Source organism: Tachypleus tridentatus, chromosome 6, assembly GCF_004210375.1.
Source record: "Tachypleus tridentatus isolate NWPU-2018 chromosome 6, ASM421037v1, whole genome shotgun sequence".
Classification (NCBI taxonomy): domain Eukaryota; kingdom Metazoa; phylum Arthropoda; class Merostomata; order Xiphosura; family Limulidae; genus Tachypleus; species Tachypleus tridentatus.
The window spans coordinates 131840136-131860214 of NC_134830.1; the positions used below are offsets into that span (position 1 = coordinate 131840136).

General features: G+C 33.8%; 1 protein-coding gene across 4 annotated transcripts in view; it reads right to left on the bottom strand.

The window, feature by feature from the left end:
• Rpn10 (regulatory particle non-ATPase 10) overlaps positions 1 to 20079 on the bottom strand; it is a 40744-nt gene that overhangs the window by 13464 nt on the left and 7201 nt on the right. For all 4 annotated transcript variants that reach the window (XM_076507920.1, XM_076507921.1, XM_076507918.1 and 1 more), the window contains exons 5-8: positions 16225 to 16293; positions 7584 to 7645; positions 3688 to 3844; positions 3334 to 3451 (exon numbers count right to left, since the gene is read on the bottom strand). In XM_076507920.1, coding sequence (XP_076364035.1) covers positions 3334 to 3451; positions 3688 to 3844; positions 7584 to 7645; positions 16225 to 16293 — 406 coding nt within the window. The remainder of the gene's footprint in view (positions 1 to 3333; positions 3452 to 3687; positions 3845 to 7583; positions 7646 to 16224; positions 16294 to 20079) is intronic.

The following is a 20079-nucleotide window of genomic DNA, read 5'->3' on the forward strand; positions in this document are numbered from 1 at the left end:
TAAATCTCAAAAGCAAGCATTTAAACAGTATGAAAAGCCTCATGAACTACAAAACCCAATGTTGATATGATGGACCCAAATTTGTAGTATTTTATTCTGATACTAGTTTCCCATGGAATGACCAGTTAAAATTTAGACTGTTCATCCATGTTTGCAAAAGATGACTGACTATGATTACACTCTTTTTGTCAGTTGTAAGAAATGGATAATATATCATTAAGCCTGTGTATGGCCAAAAAATGCAGAATTAATAAGTGGAGACATCATACAATTTTTTTTTTCTGGAGGTACAAGTTCATCCTTTTGGATTTTATCATTTAAAAATTCATTCTACAAGAGCACAAATACCATATCTTTTCCAAACGTTTGATAAAATGTGACCAAATATACGAGGCCAATCAAAAACAACTCACACACATTTTTTTTTCTCTTCACAAGAAATTGTGAATGTAATTTTACTATCTGGGATACTTTATAAACAAATATTTCATGTTTTCACAGCTTTTGTAAATATATCAGCTAAAAACATTCTTTTGGACTCACAAAACCTCAGCTTTCCACTTATTTTCTTTATAAACATATGGACCAAGTTAGTCCTATAATGGATAAATTGCTTAAAAGGTGCTGACACCTAGAGGACAAAAAGTGAATCATCCAAAGGCTACTTGCAAAATAATGCAACTTTATTAAATTGTATTGTGCATTTAAATCATACAAAACTACAGAACTATACTGCCAACATGGTCTAACAGTACACTGACACACAAGTGAAGCTAGGGAAAATAAATGAATTAATACTACCTCATGAACTGGAGCACACGGCACACAAAGGGTATGTTAATTAAAACTATGGACAATGGATAAAATTTAACATACTGTGAGCAATTCAACAACATGACAAGGGTTATTATATAGAATCAAGTAACAGAGCAAACAAAATAATACCTGAGAGGGACAAAGGAATCTATGCTGAATCAGACCTTTCTGTTCCAAAACCTGGTCTGAATCCTGATGAAGTTTATTAACACATCCAGGATTATTAAGCACTAAATATCAATTACATAACAGCTCATACAAGGTGCAACGTAGTATCAAAGATGTTTTACTAGTAAAACCCATTGGCAGTTGGTACTATATCTTTGCAGTAATGTTTATAACCCCTCCCTTATTTTTGCTTATGTCACCATATACCACATTATTATACATCAATCTACAGTTATAATGCACGTTATTCAAAAAAAATTGCTACTTTGCATCGTCCCTAGACATATTACAAGTCTGTATGAACTTCACCTGGTACACACATTTACATTAAATATTAACAACTATCTTTGGAATTAAACACATCTAGTAGATCTACTGTGATCCTCTTCAGCTTCAAAGATCACATATATAATCCACTGACACCATAAAATGCTGGAAAATAACACTTTTTTTTCTTTTATTTTATTATCTGACCTTTATTTTTTCATTGTTTTCCTTCCATAGGATATGTTAAAACATACTGTGTTGTTAATGTGTAAAAGTTTTGCAGTTAATATATTATAATTTGATAAGCAAGTTTTTATTCTTCTTGTTTTATCATTAATTGTGAAATTTATTACAAAGTCTTGGTCTCAAACCCTCAAGTCTCAATCTAGGACACTAAGGTCTCAAAGTCATCCAATAAGGGTAGCAGAAGAAATATCTTAGATGAAAGAAGGATTCCAAATAACAAAGAAACAGGAACCAGGAAAAGGAGTCGTACGGGTCAAATAAGAATGGAGATCATAAATTGTAATCCTCAGTGTTGAGAAAATTGCCACATCCCATCAGGAAAGTATCTAAAATGATGAAGTCCTGGATGAGAGAGAGGAAGAAAAGCACTGTGGTATCAGCTTTGTCAATTCACCATATAAAGTCAGTGTGTATAAAAGAAAGATAAATAAGAGATCCTGCAAGAGGTTCCACTGATCGTGCAGAGTTCAATGCAAATGAATGCATGTGAGCACAATCCATGTGATTTCATGGGAGCCATGGACTAAATTAAGAAGTGAAGGAGAAGAATCATGCAAATCAGAGGGAAAAATAACAATACCTAAGAAACCATGTCTAAAAATTCCAAAAAACTTAGGTAGGTCCACTAGAGCAATGGTAGGAGATTTGGCAAAGATAGGTGGGGAGCAAAAACTGTCAAAATCCTCTTTGATATGAACAGGAGCAACAACAAGAAGTATATCAGGTAGAGGGAAAGGTCCAAGCTGCATTAAAAAACTCCATTTCCCATTGCATGATATCAGTCACTTCCTCAACAAAAAAGATAAACTCAACACCATTTAAATTTATTCTATTGTGAGACTTATATTATCCCACTCTAGACAAATAGTGAATTAATGACATGAAAATAAAAGTCCACAAAATCTGAAGGTGCAGAATGTTGCAAAACTAAAAGCCAGATTTAACACTAACAAAAATTAATGTTTTTTTCTGTAAATACACATCTATACACAGGAGTGACAAGTCGAGAAGTGGTAACTGGACAATCAAGTGTAGATGTGGTCAACTGTGTGAGGAGGATATGTTGCACCCCTATTGGTGAAGAAACATTGTTCTGTACTTATTTTGATTAAAGTTTTAATACTCATACCAACCATCTTGAGAATACATTTTTACTTCAAGTGGATTTATCATCATCATGAATATCAGTGAAGAGTTGTCACAGACTCATTTGCGAGCAACAACACAGCAATATCACATGTAAACACTTGATTTTAATTGGGAGTCTCAGAGTTAATGGCAAAAAAACAACAACTTTGCCTATGGAGGACAACAGTTCTCATGCAACAGGTCGAGGCTTATTTAAATATTTCCTTTCAAAATTAAAAAGTCAGATAACATTTAAATTTGATTTAAAAAGTACACTTTGATGTCCAGTTTATTTGTATACATTGATAACAAAGTAGTTTTATTAAATTTTGAATGCATCAGTGATGAGATTAATGATGCAACTTTTAACAGAGTAAACATATCTACACAACATTTAGACATTTGTACAGAAAATGTCAATTTTTATTAACAATTGTATGGTTTTAAGTAATAATTTGCTCATGCATTTCTCCATTCAACACGTAACTTTGATTTTAAGATTAAAAATACTTTTATGCATTAGAAAATCTGCATCTTTTACATACAAAATCTTGTATCATGCACAATAAAGGATACCCATTACAAGAGGGTTAAAAATCATTACTTCTGAAGTATGAATGTTAAAATAGGCCACCTTGTTTTATAATAGCCCTAAATTAACTTTATCCTAAATCATTTCCAACTTAAGTATAACAAACAAACCATTACCAGTAGCAGGAGTTGGAGCTGACTGTGAACCTTCAATCTCCATTGCAGATTGGGTAGATGCTTTTTTGGCTTCATCTTCTTGTCTCTGTCTCTGTTCTTCCATAGAGACTCGTAAAGCCTACAAACACACGTGAAACTTGAGAGCCTTATTAGAATACGCATGTTTATACTCGGTAGATATAAAATATATATAAAAAAAAAGTAAATCAAAGAAGTCTTATTTGTTTTAAACATCATGCATTAGAGATATGGAAAAATCTTAATAAAACATACAATTATGTAATTAATATACTGAAATGAAAGAAATTCAATTAGCATAAAATTGAAAAAGTTTGAAAATTTATGATTACTTACAAGAGCCAGCTCAGGATCTTCATTAGGATCAACACCAAATTCAAATCCTGAACCACCGATGTTAACAGCACCCGTACCATCCTCTCCTTGGACAACTGGTGAGCTGATCAAGGCATCCATAAGATGTGGTCCAGGAGGAACTGTCACTAAATGTGAACTGTAGAAATTAAAGCTATCAAAATCTTTTCCAAACTGATACCATATTTTGTCAGTGGTATTCAAATCCATCAAGTTTTTTTGCATACAGACTGACTGATACATTATTTAAACTTGTCACTAAGGTGAATGTTTATGAACAAAATCCACAAAACAAATTTCTATATATTGCACAATTTGTTCAACAGAACTTTACTATTGATACATTTGAAGAGTTCCATATCAAACTTTCTGACAAAATAAAAAAACATACTATACATATCCAAATATATTTAATTACTGAAAGTTTTATGGTAGACTGAACTATAAGAATAAACAAACAGAAATGTATAATGAAAATCACCTTAGTAGTGTTTAAAACTACTTTGCATGCATATATAATCCCCATTTCAGTTAACAATACAATAATAATGTGTATTTAAATAATGTATACTGTAATATTAACCCTCTACCCTCAGGTATCTTTACTGCACAAACTTTTAGTGTCTGACATACATTTTATTAAAATACTATATATTTATGTTATATCAGTCAGTATAATATAACAAGTAGTATGCAAGTTTTATATTCTTAATTTTATGAAGCAATATTTTGAAAAATCCTAAATTTGTACTAGGTGACATTTTCTCTAGGTATCTTCTCATCTACCCACCTCTGAAGTTACAATATTAAACATAAATTACTCACTTTAAAATATTCATTACTCAGACAAATCAAAATTTTTATATCCTTCAATTTTGTTTGGTTACAGAGCTATCATATAGAAAATCAGATCTCTCCTGCCACACACACCTGTCACATCATCCTCTCTTTTAGGATTTATTAACCCTTTCATGATAGGTCACGGGTCAAAGGCTTTGTCATCGTGTTGGCTGACTTGCATTCAAAATTTTATTGAACTACTATTTTATAAATTTATGTCAATAAGTTTGGAAGCAAACTGTAGATTATAGTTCAAACTTTAATATACAAGTTAATTTCTTAATTTAAAAGTAAATATTAAAAGAACATCTAAATACAAATTTTAGTGAGTCATTTGGATGGTGAATGCAACAATGTTTAGAATTAGATGTTTATGATGTCAAGATACTAAGTCCATAATTTTGTAGAAATTAGGAACTCAACTTACTAATATTAACAAGCAAGAATATAAAATAAAAACGTCATCTTTTTATTTTGTTAAGATATGGCTGAATGAATCAAACACTGTGGTCTTGTTCACCTCTTTCCACTTCTAAAAATGGTTCCTTATATTCTCTTTCTACAAAATATGACACGTGAATAACCAACTGACAGCTCAGAATGTTCCCTTAATGATTTTCTCATCCATTTTAATCCATGAAAATGGTTCCATGTCTCTTGATCCAAGATTTTGAGGAGGAAGGTTGTGTCTTTAGTCTACTTGAAGTTTCATACTTCTTATTAGACCTAAATAAAGTTTAGTTACTAAACTTAATAAATAGTAGTAAAATTCTATGGCATGATATTGTTGTTTATGATTTTTTAGTTATTCAATTGTAACTACAGGAACAAAAATCACTGAAAAATTTCCTATATTGCTTTACAGATTTGTCAAAACAGAACAAAAACAATTGCTGTTATGGTTACAACATAGAGTAACTAAAATGACTGAGAAAAGTGTTTTGGAATAAATGTGCAAGAACAGAATAACATTTTAATTTCCCAGTAGTGATGATTCTGCTTGTATTGTACTTCACCAAGACAAAGAAGCTTTTAAAAACAAACTGGTTAAAAATTATCTCGTATTAACTACAACAAACACGAATGTTTTAGACTTACAACAATCTCAGTTGAATATAAAACTTCACAGAATTTGACCTAAAGCAAGAAATATGCTATTTTACAAAGAAAAGATGCAATGGTAGCTGTATTTTAACTCTTTCAGCATGGGCTCAGTCCATGGAACAAACTTTGTAACAATTTTATGCGAGATACAGTTTTCAAGCTATAGCTTTTAAATTAATATGTGTTATCTTCACAAAATTTGCAGATTTTCAGTAAACATTACAAGCCTTTTGTATCCAAAATATTTTTATTTTTTTAATTAAGTTTTAAAATAATTTTAAGTAATGTTTCACATTAAAAAAAAAATTCAAATTTCACATGGAACACCATTATAATGTCCATATAATTATGAAACATTTTTGAAGACAAAATTTTATATTTTATCTGTTATTTTCACTAACTAATCTCTGTATGGGTTTAGTCGATTTTACCAGTTTCATAAATAATCATCATAAAAAATTAGGAAATATATGAATTATACTTTTTTCATTCTAGAATGACTTATATTATAATATAAAAACACAAATATTTAGTCTAAACAGCCTAAACCTCATATAAATATACATTTATTACTATACTGACCTTCCAGCCATGCCTAGCTAAAATTATAGAAGTTGCAAATGACGTGACCCACGTGCATTCATGTTATCATATCCAAAAATATGAAACTGGTCTTTAGGCTTTACAAAGTGACTTGTCTTGGCTGTGTTTTAGTGGACCAGTATTTTGTAAAATACAGTTACATTTCAGTTTCAACACATTTTGCCTGTATATACATTACTATTTACAAACAAGTTTTCCAACTTATTCTTCTAAAAACACAGAACAGTGAATAAAGAAGAATAATAAATAATTAACTATTCTAGTTATGAACTTTCTATCATTTGTTGCTTGACGTAGATTGCTAAGCCTGATAAAATCTTAAGACTTGGAGGACTTGAAATGAAACACTTTTTTCATGTGTACATTTTGAAATAACCAAAAAATCATAAATTATTATATTGATGCCACAGAATTCCACTATAATTTATCAACATTTGTAACTAAGCTGTATTTGGGTCTAAAAAAAATATGAAATTTTGAGTAGATTGAATACTCATTAGCTTGAAGTCTTGTATCAAATGAATGAGTTTTACATCATAATACTTGAAAATTGCTGATAAAACCACTAAGAAGACATTCTGAACTTTTGATTGGTTATTCATATGTCATAGACAGAAGCAGGTGTATATATAAGGAATTTTCTAAAAATGAAAAAACTGTGTTTAATTCATAAACAAGGTTATACTTCAGCAAACAGAAAAGACAGGATGTTTTTATCTTATATTCTAGCTTGTCAACATCAGCAATTTGAGTTCCTAATTCATATTAAAGTATAGACTTTATATTTGGGCATCACATACATCTAATATGAACTACTGCTGCATTCCACATGCCAAATGAAAAACACAAAAACAAAAATCAATATTTAGGTGTTTTATTTAATATTTAGTTTTAGATTTAAAAACTGATTTATGTATAATACTAAAATTTAAATTATAGTCTGCAATTTGATACCAAACTTAATGATATATGTTTACAAAATAGTAATCCAATAAAATTTTGAATGCAAGACAACAAATGCAGTGACATGGCCTTTGACCCATCACCCATGTCAATAGAGTTAATGTTTCTTTAATAGATAAATTTAAGTTCAATTGTATCCTGTAGTTATGATGCACAGCTGAATGTAGCAGCAGAATAAAAATGTGTCTAAGTTAGTAAAGTAGCTAACACCATGTCTGCACCTGTGTCAACCATTGGATAAAAAAAGAAATAACATATCTAAAATTTTATTAAATTACCAGTTCAATGCAATGATTACTTATTGTAAGTCAGGTATAATAAGATTAGATAAACTTTTACCATATACAAAATCACATTAGTTTACTTACCTTCCACCTTCTTTGCCATTTATAGCATTTATAAAGCTTGTAAGTTTTTCAGTGTTGACAGTCTAAATAACAACAATATAGAAGTTAAACAGATGTACTATTTATACCTCATATCATGGATCTGGCTTTAATATGATATGAATGTTATTTTCCTGTTCCAAACAACAATAGCATAGAAAGTCGGATAATGAGTTCACTTTAAATATTTTACAAAGGATTATCATTTGTAATAAGTTTAAGTAACATTCTGTCAGTAATATATTATTACAATTAACGCTTCACACTTCTAATAATTATTAGAAAATGTGCGTGCATACATATACACTAAATCAGTACAAGTAAAACATAGCTTAAAATTAGGAAGGGCATTGTTTATCAAAAGAAAAGTACAGCATAGATGTTCCAAGCTTTACCGATTTTTGTTTATCAACCAACCTCAATAAAAAAGATATCCATATACAGATCTGTAGGTGCTTCCATTGACTGATAAAGGTTAACATTTTTCCTAAATTGAAACTATATTTCCACAAATTCTTACATCCACTGACACATAAAGCATTGGTCTGATTATTTCTTGCTTGCTCCAGTCTTTTCTATCCCCTTCAATTGCCCTCAGTGATATTTGTCTTGCTTGCTCCAGTCTTTTATATCCCCTTCAACTGCCCTCAGTGATATTTGTCTTGCTTGCTCCAGTCTTTTATATCCCCTTCAATTGCCCTCAGTGATATTTGTCTTGCTTGCTCCAGTCTTTTATATCCCCTTCCAAAACATACTTACCTCCATTGCCAATACAGCTAGAATTCTACACCAAAAAGGTGGAGGGGCCAATGGCAGCATTATCCATACAGACAGAATCTGAATACATCACAGGCATGCCAAGATAAAAGTGGTACCCAAGTGAAGGAACCACACTACCTCCCAAACAAGTATGCTTCTCACCCTGAACTTAGTTCTTAGATAAAGAACAACTGATTCTTGCTGAAGGCTGCCCCCAACCAAATAGCTGAGATTCCGCTCTGGATAACATATAAGGAGTCTTATAATATTGGTGGCTATGGCAATTGGACCTCAACATTACATACACTCACTTAAATGAATTCCAACCTGTAGCCACAGAGAGATTACAATGAGAAAGTGAGCAACACTGAAGAAGACAAACTTTCTCCTCTACCTGAAGAATCCCAAAAGGCAACACCTCAGGCTTGGAATGATGGGATCATGTACACCTTACTAAACCAAAGAAACAGATGAGTTCTGTTCTGGTATTATGAAGTTTTATTCTTGCTCCCCAACCAAATGGGCAAGGAGCCTTCCACTTGCCTCTGGAATTTTGGAGAGGATGTGGAACATCATGTTCAACCAAGTACCCAGAACAGAATCACTCTGCATTCAGAAATATGACAAAATAGTAATCCTCCTTCCATGAAAAATATACTATACCAATACTGATCAAAGGAAGGGTCATACACATCTCAACAGGAACATCAAATATGAACCAATATTATGAGCAAACTCCCATGTAGGTTGATACCATGCCTACCAACACCTGGGAAAAAATGTTCCAGGACCTGGGTAGAAAGGCTCCCAACTTTGTCTTCTTCTCTCAGAGTGGAAGAAATCACCTGAACCCTCAGGAAGAAAAGATTTTATCTCCACCACACCATAAAATTCAAAATTCAATATAAATTACTCACTATAAAATTGTCATTGCTCAGACAAAACATAATTTTACACTTAAATATACATTACTGCTAACTAATAAAAAGTCAAGGTTTTCATCTATCAAATTATATATTGTATAACATTGTGTTCTGAACACATAATAGCCAACTTCACTTCTAATTCTACTTTGGTTCCTACAGAAATCACATCATCTAGCTTAGATGCATTTGTAACAGTTCTTATAGCATAGCTAGAAAGATAGAATAATTAAGACTGTTAGAGGAAAATGTCCATTTTTTGTACATTATTAGTCCATGTTCTTTGGAAAATTATTTAATGCACTTCTACCATTAGTTTAAAAAAAAAAAAAAGGCTTAAGAGTGCTTGACAACAACAAGAAAAAAAAGATTGGGTAAGTACTATATTTGTTTTCCTGTTTATTCTTTATTTATTATTATAAAACTAAACTGTAAAAACAGATATCTCTTTAGGTTGAGATTAGATTAAGTAAAATAAACAACAATAAAAATAAAAATATTGCATGGGTAACATATTTTAACTGTGCAACATGAGCTGCATGTTCCCCAAGTGATTTACAACCTATAATAGAGAAAGTAGTAACTAGACAATAGTCCAAATGGCAATCAAAAGGGCAATAAAACAACAAAATTTAACTATATATAGATGTACACTGTTTTAAGTTTAAAGCTACTTAAAATAAGTTGGTTGGTTGATTTGGCATTTTATGACACAAAGCAGCTAGGCTATCTGCACAAACATCTGGTAAAAAGTTAAATTTAGTAATATTCATAAAAGGAAATTAAGGTAAAACAAGACAAGGTTTAAAAAAAAACATAAATAGCATGAAACCAGCATTAAGAGAAAAACTACAATAATACAAGTTGTAAAGGACTTTCTGTAGCATAACTGTAATTATCATAACTCGCCAGAAAGACTAATAGGTAAGTACAAAAACCACTGTCAGCCACATGAAGTTGGTCTTTCCAGTCCTGGTTTCAAGTTATTTGATGTTATGGCCATTTTCAAAAAGTAATAAAAGTTTTAAAAGACTTGTAGCAAAATTTTAATAATAATTCACCAGGATGACTAACGGATAGTTCAAACAGCAGCATTAGTCACCTGAAGTTGGCCTTTCTAGACTTGACTGAGTTATTTGATGTTATGCCCCTTTTCTAATTTCAAATCAAACCAGATGGACTGAGATTCTTAAAAGGGAATCACATTAGAAAAAGTCTAATGTATAAATTAAAAAACTTAAATGGTATTAAAAAGATTAATGGCATTTAAAAAACTAAAAACATTTCCAAGGTGGACATTGTCACCAACAACACTAACGTTGTGGACAAACCTTGGAACAAAACATGTTTAAAATGGTGCCATGGTTGAGAGTCATAATGATAGCACAAAAGTAAAATGTGGCTTACTGTGACCTGAGTGTTACACAGACTACACACTGGTGCATCAGTTCCAGATAAAAGAAAATGATGAGTTAAAAAACTGTGACCAACGTGTAGTTTAGTCAAAACAACTTCCTCTTTCTGATCCTTACAGAAGTAAGACAGCCAAAGTACAATACAGGGTTTTATTTGGAAAAGCTTGTTTTCACGTTGCTCACTCCAGGTCGACTGCCAGCTGGCACTGAGCCAAGCCTTGAATACAGGACCATAGTCGATGTATGGCACAGGCAAAGTGGTGATAGTGCCAGAGTAGATAGATTTAGCTGCTGTGTCAGCGAGCTCGTTCCACAAATATCAACGCAGCCCGGTATCTAAAAAAACTAGATAGAAGTAGATGTTAAAGAGAAATGGGCCAGTCAGTTTGCAAATAACAGACAGTGTTTCCAGTCAGGAGTGTCTGCTTTTCTCAGATAACTTAAAGATAGGTCACATTTGGGGACTTTAATAAGCCATGGTGGGATGGGCTGACCAGTGGATACAGCAATGTTATCCAAGGACAGACCCAATTCATCCAACTGTGACTGGATATGAAGGTGAAAAGGAGCAATGGCAGATTGTCTGTTCTGAAAAAGTATTACCCACCAAGGAAGGAAAACACAACCCCAGGTGGGATGCTTTGGTAAGGAATAAACTTTCGAAGCATATAGTAAAGACAGTTGCAAATTGCAGAGGTGCAAAGAAGATTCATAAGACTATGTATAAACTCTGAACTGGAGAAGTGTGGAAAGCCCCAGTGCAGAGCTGAAGTCCTGGCAGAGCCACAGACTAATGATCCATAGTCGAGTTTCAGTTGAATAAGAGCACAATATATCTTTAGCATGGAACATCAATCTGCTCCCCAAGTGGTGAAAGAGAGGACACAGAGGATGTTCAGTGCTCTTGTACATTCAACCCATAGATGCTCAATGCATGGTATAAAGGTCAGCTTACGATCAAAGATAAGCCCAACAACTTTGTCTCAGGGACAACAGATAGCACAACTTCACCAATATGGAGTTCAGGATCAGGGTGAATTTCTTGTTGACAGCAAAAGTGCATGCAAACAGTTTTAGAGAGAGAGAAGTTAAAGCTGTTTGTTGCAGTCCACTTCAGTAAATAATTGAAGGCAGCCCATAGCTGCCTCTCAATATACCTCATGTTTGACGACTATCATGAGATGTGAAAGTTGTCGACATAAAGCCAGTTTGCAACAGTAAGAGGGAGTTGTTCAGTGATGACATTAATCTTTCTACTGAAAAGTGTGACACTCAAAACACAGCCCTGAGGAGCTTCAAGTTCCTGTAGAAAAGAACTGGAAAGTGTTGAACCCACACAACATCGCCTATCCATTAAAAATATTTTAATAAAAATGGGCAAATGGTCACACAACCCATAAAAATGGATGTCTTGCAAAATGCCATACCACCATATTGTATTATAAGCCTTCTCAATGTCAAAGAATAATGATACAAAATGTCATTTGAGAAAGGCTTTTCTGATTGACATTGCAAGTCGAATCAGGTGGTCCATGGTGGAGCGCTGTCAATGAAATCCACACTGGGACAGGGCGAAAGGAGGTTGTTTGATTCAAGGTCTTACAAAGAGAGTTTGAAGGAATGTTGAGATCCTTCCCAGGCTTATAGAAAGGGAGGAGAACAGCATAGCAACAAGAATCAGGAAAAACATTTTACTGCCAGATCTGGTTAAATACAACCAAAAGAATAGCAAGAGAGAGAGATGGAGCAGCATCTCATAGTAAAAATCATCAGGTCCAAGTGATGCACTGCCAAACTGATGAAGAGCAAGCTTGAGCTCCACTGGTGTAAAGGGGTGATTATACTCATACAGATGAACTGCTAAGAAGGTGGGGTGGGGGGATGAAGCAGAAATGCTAGATGCATGAGAAAAGCTTTTGCCAAGAGTATTGGCAATGCTCTGGGCGTCAGCAACTTCCTGGCCATCAGAGAGCAAGATCGAAATGAAGGCAGAAGTATAATGCCCACCGATCTTCTGAATCTTGTCTCACATGACTTTGAAACTGGTGGTAGAAGAGATGCTAGTTGTGAACACAATCCAAGATTCCTTTGGATTTTGATGCCTTACCTGATGAGCATGTGCATGGGCCTGCTGGAAAGTGATGTGGTTTGGAAGTGTGGGATACCTACAAAAGGTATGCCAGACCCAGTTTTTGAGCCTTCCATGTTATGTTGCAGGGAAAGTTCCATCATGGACAATGATACTGTGGAAAATGAGTCAAGGTTTCAGGAATAGACTGAATAGCTGCTTGGACAATACAGTCAATTACTGCTGCCACACAGTCATTTATCAATGGCTTACAAACAACAACAGGATCAGGTTCTGAGAGAGCAGTGAAAGAGGACCAGTTGGCCTGGTCCAGCTTCCACCTAGAGAGGCAGATCAGGTGGCATCGACTACAGCCAATCTCTCTCAAAATGATAGGAAAATAATTACTGCCTTGTGGGTCACTTTAAACTCTCCAAAAATAGAAGGAAAAAGATGAGTAGACAGTAAAAGACTGACTAGGTGCATGAAAACAAGTATAAACACCAGTACTGAAGAGAGAAAGGTTGTGATCCAAAAGCATTCTCTCTATGAAGTGATCCTTCCCATTAATATCAGCACCACCCCAGAATTTAAAAAGGAGAAGGCAACTGTTCAATAAGCGAATTATGGTCTAAATAATTATAGGTCTCTCAGGGAGACTGGTAGAGAGAACAAACAGTGATGATAATAAGACCCAAAGAAACATGGATGACTAAGGCCTCAAAGGGTTTGTCGAATGGCAAAGACGGGGTGGGCATCTGCTGATCAACCAGCAGCGTCATGCCTCCATACACATGTCCATCACACAGCCTGTCATTTCTGTACAAAATTTTTCCTGTAAGGAAAGACACAGGATGACAAGAATCAATCAGCACCATGATATTGTCTAAATTTTAACTGAAACCTAAACAATTCCACTGTTTCAATGTGGCCAGTTTTATTTATGTGGAGGAGAAATGGGCTGAAAGCCCTTCTGTTTTTGACCATGTCTTTTCTCTTTATTCTCTATAGTAGAAAAAGGTCTGTTGACCTCCATGGACCTTGCCCTGGGTCAAATGGGCAGGTCTCTGTAGGTAGATGAAGATTCCAGTGAGTGAGAGCATGAACGAATAATTGTTCTCCATTTTGGAGCTGAAGAAGATGGATCTAGGAAGTCACTTGAAGGAATGGTGGGGATATAGATAAGTGTTAATGTTGGCTCATCAACTCTCTTAACCCAGGAAGGCAAATGATTCTTCAAATGGTTTGAAAATGGCTCTGCCAAAGACACAGAAAGATCTGTCTGCACTCCAACTATAGCAGTGGAACTGAGTGCAGCAGCATATGTCCAAGATGAAGTGGTGGACAGTAACTTTCAAGCCTCGGGGTAACAAATGTTGTGAACTGTTTTCAAATGCTGTACTTCTTTTTCCTCCACCAACATAGGGCATGAATGAAAGTAAGATGGGCAAGAGCCATTATGACTAATACAATGAGGGTCCATTTTGCATTCGTAGGCTTCTTGGTCTTTACACCCGCAATGAGCACATGCCAAGGAACCACAGCATGATGTCTTTGAGTGACTGAACCTTTGACACTGGAAACATCTGAGGAGGTTTGGAATATATGGCTGTACATTACAATTTAGATAACCTTCCTTGATGGTGGCAGTTGGATGTGGTGATGTTAACATCAAAATTAGAAATTGGTTGGCAGCATAATTCCACCTTTGTAAGTGGAGATACACATTACTGCAGAAACTCCTTGAGTGGGGAAACAAGCAAGGATCTCTGACTCAGGGATGTTCTTAAAAGTCCTCTCAACAATAATTCCTCATGACAAATTTAAAGTATCATGGGGAGTAACCTCAATAGGTATATCCCCAATGGTCTTTGAATGCAAAAGGAGTTCACTCTGTTTTGGAGTGGATGTTTCCACCAAGATGTACCCAGAACATAGCTTTTTGACTGACTTAGAAGAGCCAGCAAGTCCCTCTAGTCCTTTCTGAATAAATAATGGAGACATTTGCCCTAAAGGTTTGTCTGAGAATGTAATATCAGAAAATGAGGTATAGATGTTTAAAAAGTTGAAGATTGCTGTTCAGGTTCTTCAAGATGTGATAATTTATCTATGACCTGTTTTTATCACTATTTTATTTTTATTTCAGGGATCCATAATAAAGAAAGAATATTTCAGTACCTATTGATCCCACCCACCATGAAATCCTACAAGGAAATGCACTATATTGCACTGTAGCCAAGCCAGGGTTTTGTAAGCACTGTACCCAAACACCGGTAACAGGCACAATTTCCACAACACCCGTTGAGAACGTTCAATACTGATGCTCAGTTGACCTTAGCCCATGGATGGTCATGCACGGCAAACATGTGGGTGGATGTTTAGATCCTAGAGGAGGTAAAGTGAAAGAACAGAACCTTCTCTGGAAGGTCCCCTCACCATTTACAGAAATCCACATTGAGGGTTTGTTTTTGTTTTTTAATAATTATGAAAATATAAATTATACAGAAAGTCACCAGGTGGTGCAACAATCACAACTACGGACAAGAACTATTCCAACACTTCTTCAGACAAACCCAAGTCTAAATGATAAAATTACCTGAATGAGGTGTTTTCCCAAATAGAGGACACACTGATGCAGAAAGAGAATATCACAAGACAAATATTTCCAAGGGTAATTAAGTGGTATATAAAAAACTGGAGGAGGAGAAAAAAATATCAGATCAATGCTTAAATGGGAAAATTTCAACACTGGCAAGTAACAGCTATAAAGTGTCGGAGGTACGTTTTGGAAAGGCTATACCATTTTTTTACACTAAAGTCCAACAAAGACAGCTTAATAAAATTCATTGTAAATGGAATTAAATCTAAACTTGCTCGGTCAGTAAGAAAATTTTAACTGTAATAAATCTAAGGAGTGATACTAAGCTATTTAATTTACTCAAGAAGATCAATCATTGGATAAGCAAATGGATTAATTTTTTTTTAATTTTATACAATATTTTGTAAATATTTCTAAAGAAAAAAAGTAATTTTCAAGATAAAATTTTTGAAATAAGTATTTTCCTGAATTGAGAAATGCTTTGATATTATTAAACTCAAAAAGAGAAACATTCTAATAATTAAAATATGTAATTTATTTGTTCTTACCAATAATAAGTAACTGAACTTGATGTCATTTCTATCCCTTCCAGTAATTTCATAATTTAAATAGGTAACAACTGCACAATAATTCAATAGGTTTCCCTCCTATCTTTTCCAATGGTATGTGATATTTTCTAACTATTGTAGGTAAATTTTAATGTTTGTTGATGGTTATACTATTATGCTACTCTTATTTGTCACTGTTGATTTAGTGTTAATTGTTTTAACCGAGATATTGAAAAGGAATAAACTTCATATTTATCCTTACATAACTCTTGTAATTCCTTATAAACTTTAACAAAAAAATAACTACTTACATCTTCACCAAAATTAATGATATCTACATTAACCTTTTCCTTCTTTAGTCGTTTTGCCACCTTTACAAGCTAAAGTTGATGAACATATTTTTTCATGTGGAGAAAAAAAATACATTTATCGACATTAAAACACAAAAAACAACATATAAGAAAAGGAAAACCACAAAAAACAGTTATTTACAGTAATTTTTCATAAATGTGATCTTGTAAAATATTAATAACACCAAATAAATTACCGGTAAAAATTTAAAAGAAAAACTATGAAAACATTCAGGACATCTTGGTTCCAAGTACTAGAGAACAAAACAAAAACCTTTATCCCCTTTGGTAACTCTATAAACATAAATAATTGTCTTGAATGATATTTTGTATGTTCATATTCATTTTATGCACATCTCTGTATACAGTTTCCAATTGCCTTTCATACAGGGGCTCAACTTTCAAAACCAGAGGTTAGATTATTGTTTTAAATGGTTACTTATATGTTAGTACAAACTTCCATGTAAATCAGTTCAGTTAAAGATAAAAGCCCATTGACTCCTCATGTTTTCAGACACTATATAAAACTTTTTTAAAAACTGCAGTCTACAAAGATATTTACACTATAGTGTGAGGTTAACACAGATACTATCATCACATCACACTGGATAAATTAAAATCTGTGTTCATATTAAATAAAACATACCTAGACTTATCACAACATTCAGGTTACAAATATTTGTTTTCCACTTGGAACTAGTATTTTGTCTACAGGTATCTATTTACAGAAATATTGTTCAATATTCCTAAGCACAGAAACCATGCATAAGGCCAGCCATGCTCAATAATAAGGTAAAAGTAATGCACTTGAAACTGAGTTTAAGGAAGACAGTTATATACTCAAAATGCTTTGGTTACTTTAGAGTTAGTAAGATCTGTAAAATTGGAATGCCAATACATTTAAAAGAAAAATCAATTACAACTCATAGATTACAAACAAAAGTACCCACTCTGAGTGACAGAAAAAGTCTAGATTAATATATCAATTCATGTATGTGTGTGTGAATATATATATTATTTCATGGACTTTGAAAAGGTTTCAGTCAGAGACCAAACTCTGAGTCACTTGTACTGCCTACTGCAAAATGTAATTGTTGAGCATTCAGTTATACTAAGAGCTGAACAATAACAACATCCAGTAAATCTACATTTTTATTCTTTGAATTACTTTGTGTATTGAAATATGAATGACAGAAAGCTTAATTCCTAACAATTAAGTGTAGAATATTCTGTTGTGAAATAGAATTTGACAGCAACATTATTCAAAAGTAAATGTTGAGCTTTGCTTGTATGTGCAGCTTTTCAAATGCAATATGGGAAGCAGACTAATGCTCGGAGAGACACCACAGGTAGCAACATATAGAATATGTGGAACTTGAATGTTTTTATCTTTCTGTATAAATATTCTTATGTATTGAAGAACTTACACATACATAAATTTTCTGAGATCTTGGGAATTTATGTCACATACAATTATATAGTTCATTAAATACATCTTTCACATCAACCAAAAACCATTAGGTGGCAGAGGTGTAAAACTTTTACTGAACATATTTTTGTTTTATGATAATTTCCACATTTTGATCTGCATCCACACTTATTTTTCACAACATTTAGAAAATTAGAAGTAACATTCTTCCTACCAGCTTGTTCTCATACTATAGAAGTTTTAAAATCTACTGCCAGAAATCTACTAGTAACTGGATAAACTTACATACTTTAGTCATGTCTAAATTTCTAAACTTGTTTCAGATATTAGCTTTTCTCTCTTGTAATTATTACCCACAGTGAAACTTTTTTTTTAATCAGTGAAACATCTCAATTACTAAATTAACATACCTAGACTGTTTTACTCAAAAGATACAATTCTTAACAATTCAATATTAAAGATCTCTTCTAGACCTTTAAAACATCATGGCTTTTACACTTTAAGATCAGTACTTACTACAACATTTATTGTTTTGAATAAAAATGATTAAAACAACACATATTTATAAACTAATATTTCAGAAGTTAACAATTTCTTAAACTGAAAATGTATTTCTGATAATACTTACCTATGCTGACAATATAACTATTCTATTCTTCAACATCAGTTTTACTCATCTAAGCATTGGTCTTGCATATAACCCACTTAAATGCTCTTGGTAATACATAATTTGCCAATTTCTTCACCCTTGTCAATTTGCCTCCTATCCTGGTACTGTATATAAACACCTTACATACATAATGTAATCACTTCTTCTAGACTTACACAGGCTCTGAGGATGGGAAAGTGTCAGTGGAAGTAAGAATTATTTAGAAATACATCTTCAATTTAGGAAAATGTTAACTTCCAATAAATACTTACCACCCACCAACAACATAGCTAGAATCCCACAATGAAAACATGGATGAACTGGTGCAGGCATGATCCATACAGAAAGCATCTTCATAGAACTGTTGTACCAAAATAAAAGTGGAAGAACCACAGACATACAGAACAGGTATGCTTTTCCCCTGGAACCTAGTTCCTCTATCAATGGTGGAGTAGTACATAAGTAATCATCAGTATAGGCCAGCTCCAACCAGTCAGCAGAGGTTCTACAACTCAGGGTTGAAATTAAGTGGTCTTGGTCCCTATATCCCATGTTGGTAGCTTGGGCTATTGGACTGAAATGTTATAGATATATATACACATTTGATTGCATCCGAAATGACGATGAGAAAGTAAATAACACTGAAGTGGACGAACATTCACCTCTGCCTGAAGAAATCCAAAAGGCAAAACACCAGACTCAAAATGACAGGATAATGTATGCAATATTCAACCAAAGGAACAAAACTAGGCTAGTCTTTAATTATAAACATTCATCTTCATTCTCTGGCCAATCAGTCAAGAAATATGCCATTTACCCCTGGAATTAGGGAGAGGACGTGAAACCTGTGCTCAACCAAGGGCCACTTTGTGTTCAGAATTACAAGGAGATATTGGACCCCCTTCCATGAATAATATATCAACATGAATCAAAGAAAAGAGTAATGCACATCCCAATCAGACAGTGTAGCATCAAAATCTGAACTGGAATTATGAATAGGTTCCTGAGGAGGCTGGGAAAACATCCAGGGGCCTGAGTAGGACCCCAAATTTGCCCTCTTCTCCAAGAGTGGAAGAACACACACTAACATTCTAGAGGATAAGTTTTTGTCCACCACTACAGCAACTGGAAACTAGGTGTGGGTAGGACTCCCTTGCTTCACTAGTAGAATCTGAGAGGTAATGTATACTAAGGAACAGTGCTCTGCAATAGGTGAACCAAGTTCCCTAAAGTTTTAAGAGCAAACTGATCTTAACATATTGAATCTGATGATTGGCAAAGATTGGCATAAACCCCTTTAACTTTACTCATGATAGTTAATTAGTGACCATCCATGATAATATGGTAATATCATCTGGTAAGTGCCTAGACAGTCTTATGGAACACCTTATTTCTACAGAGTCTGTTCCAACCAGTAGTAAGAATAACCAAATTGGTTGCTAGTGTGAAAATGGACAGAGAAGCATGACAATTTGGGCAACACACACCACAAAATGGGATCCAACAAAAGCAAGATATAAAGAACCCTGAAAAAGTAAAGAGATAAGATTGTGACAAAAGTACCTCTTTCTCCTCATAATCCAACAGATGTTGTTAGAAACAGCTGTGGGGTCGGAAAAAACTCCCACAGAAAGCTACCCAAGAATGTAAAGGATTGGGGGAAATTTGAATACCAGCTCATAAAAATGTCCTCCCACTGGATAAATGTAGTTGGCAGAAAAAATGTGCTGATTCTGAT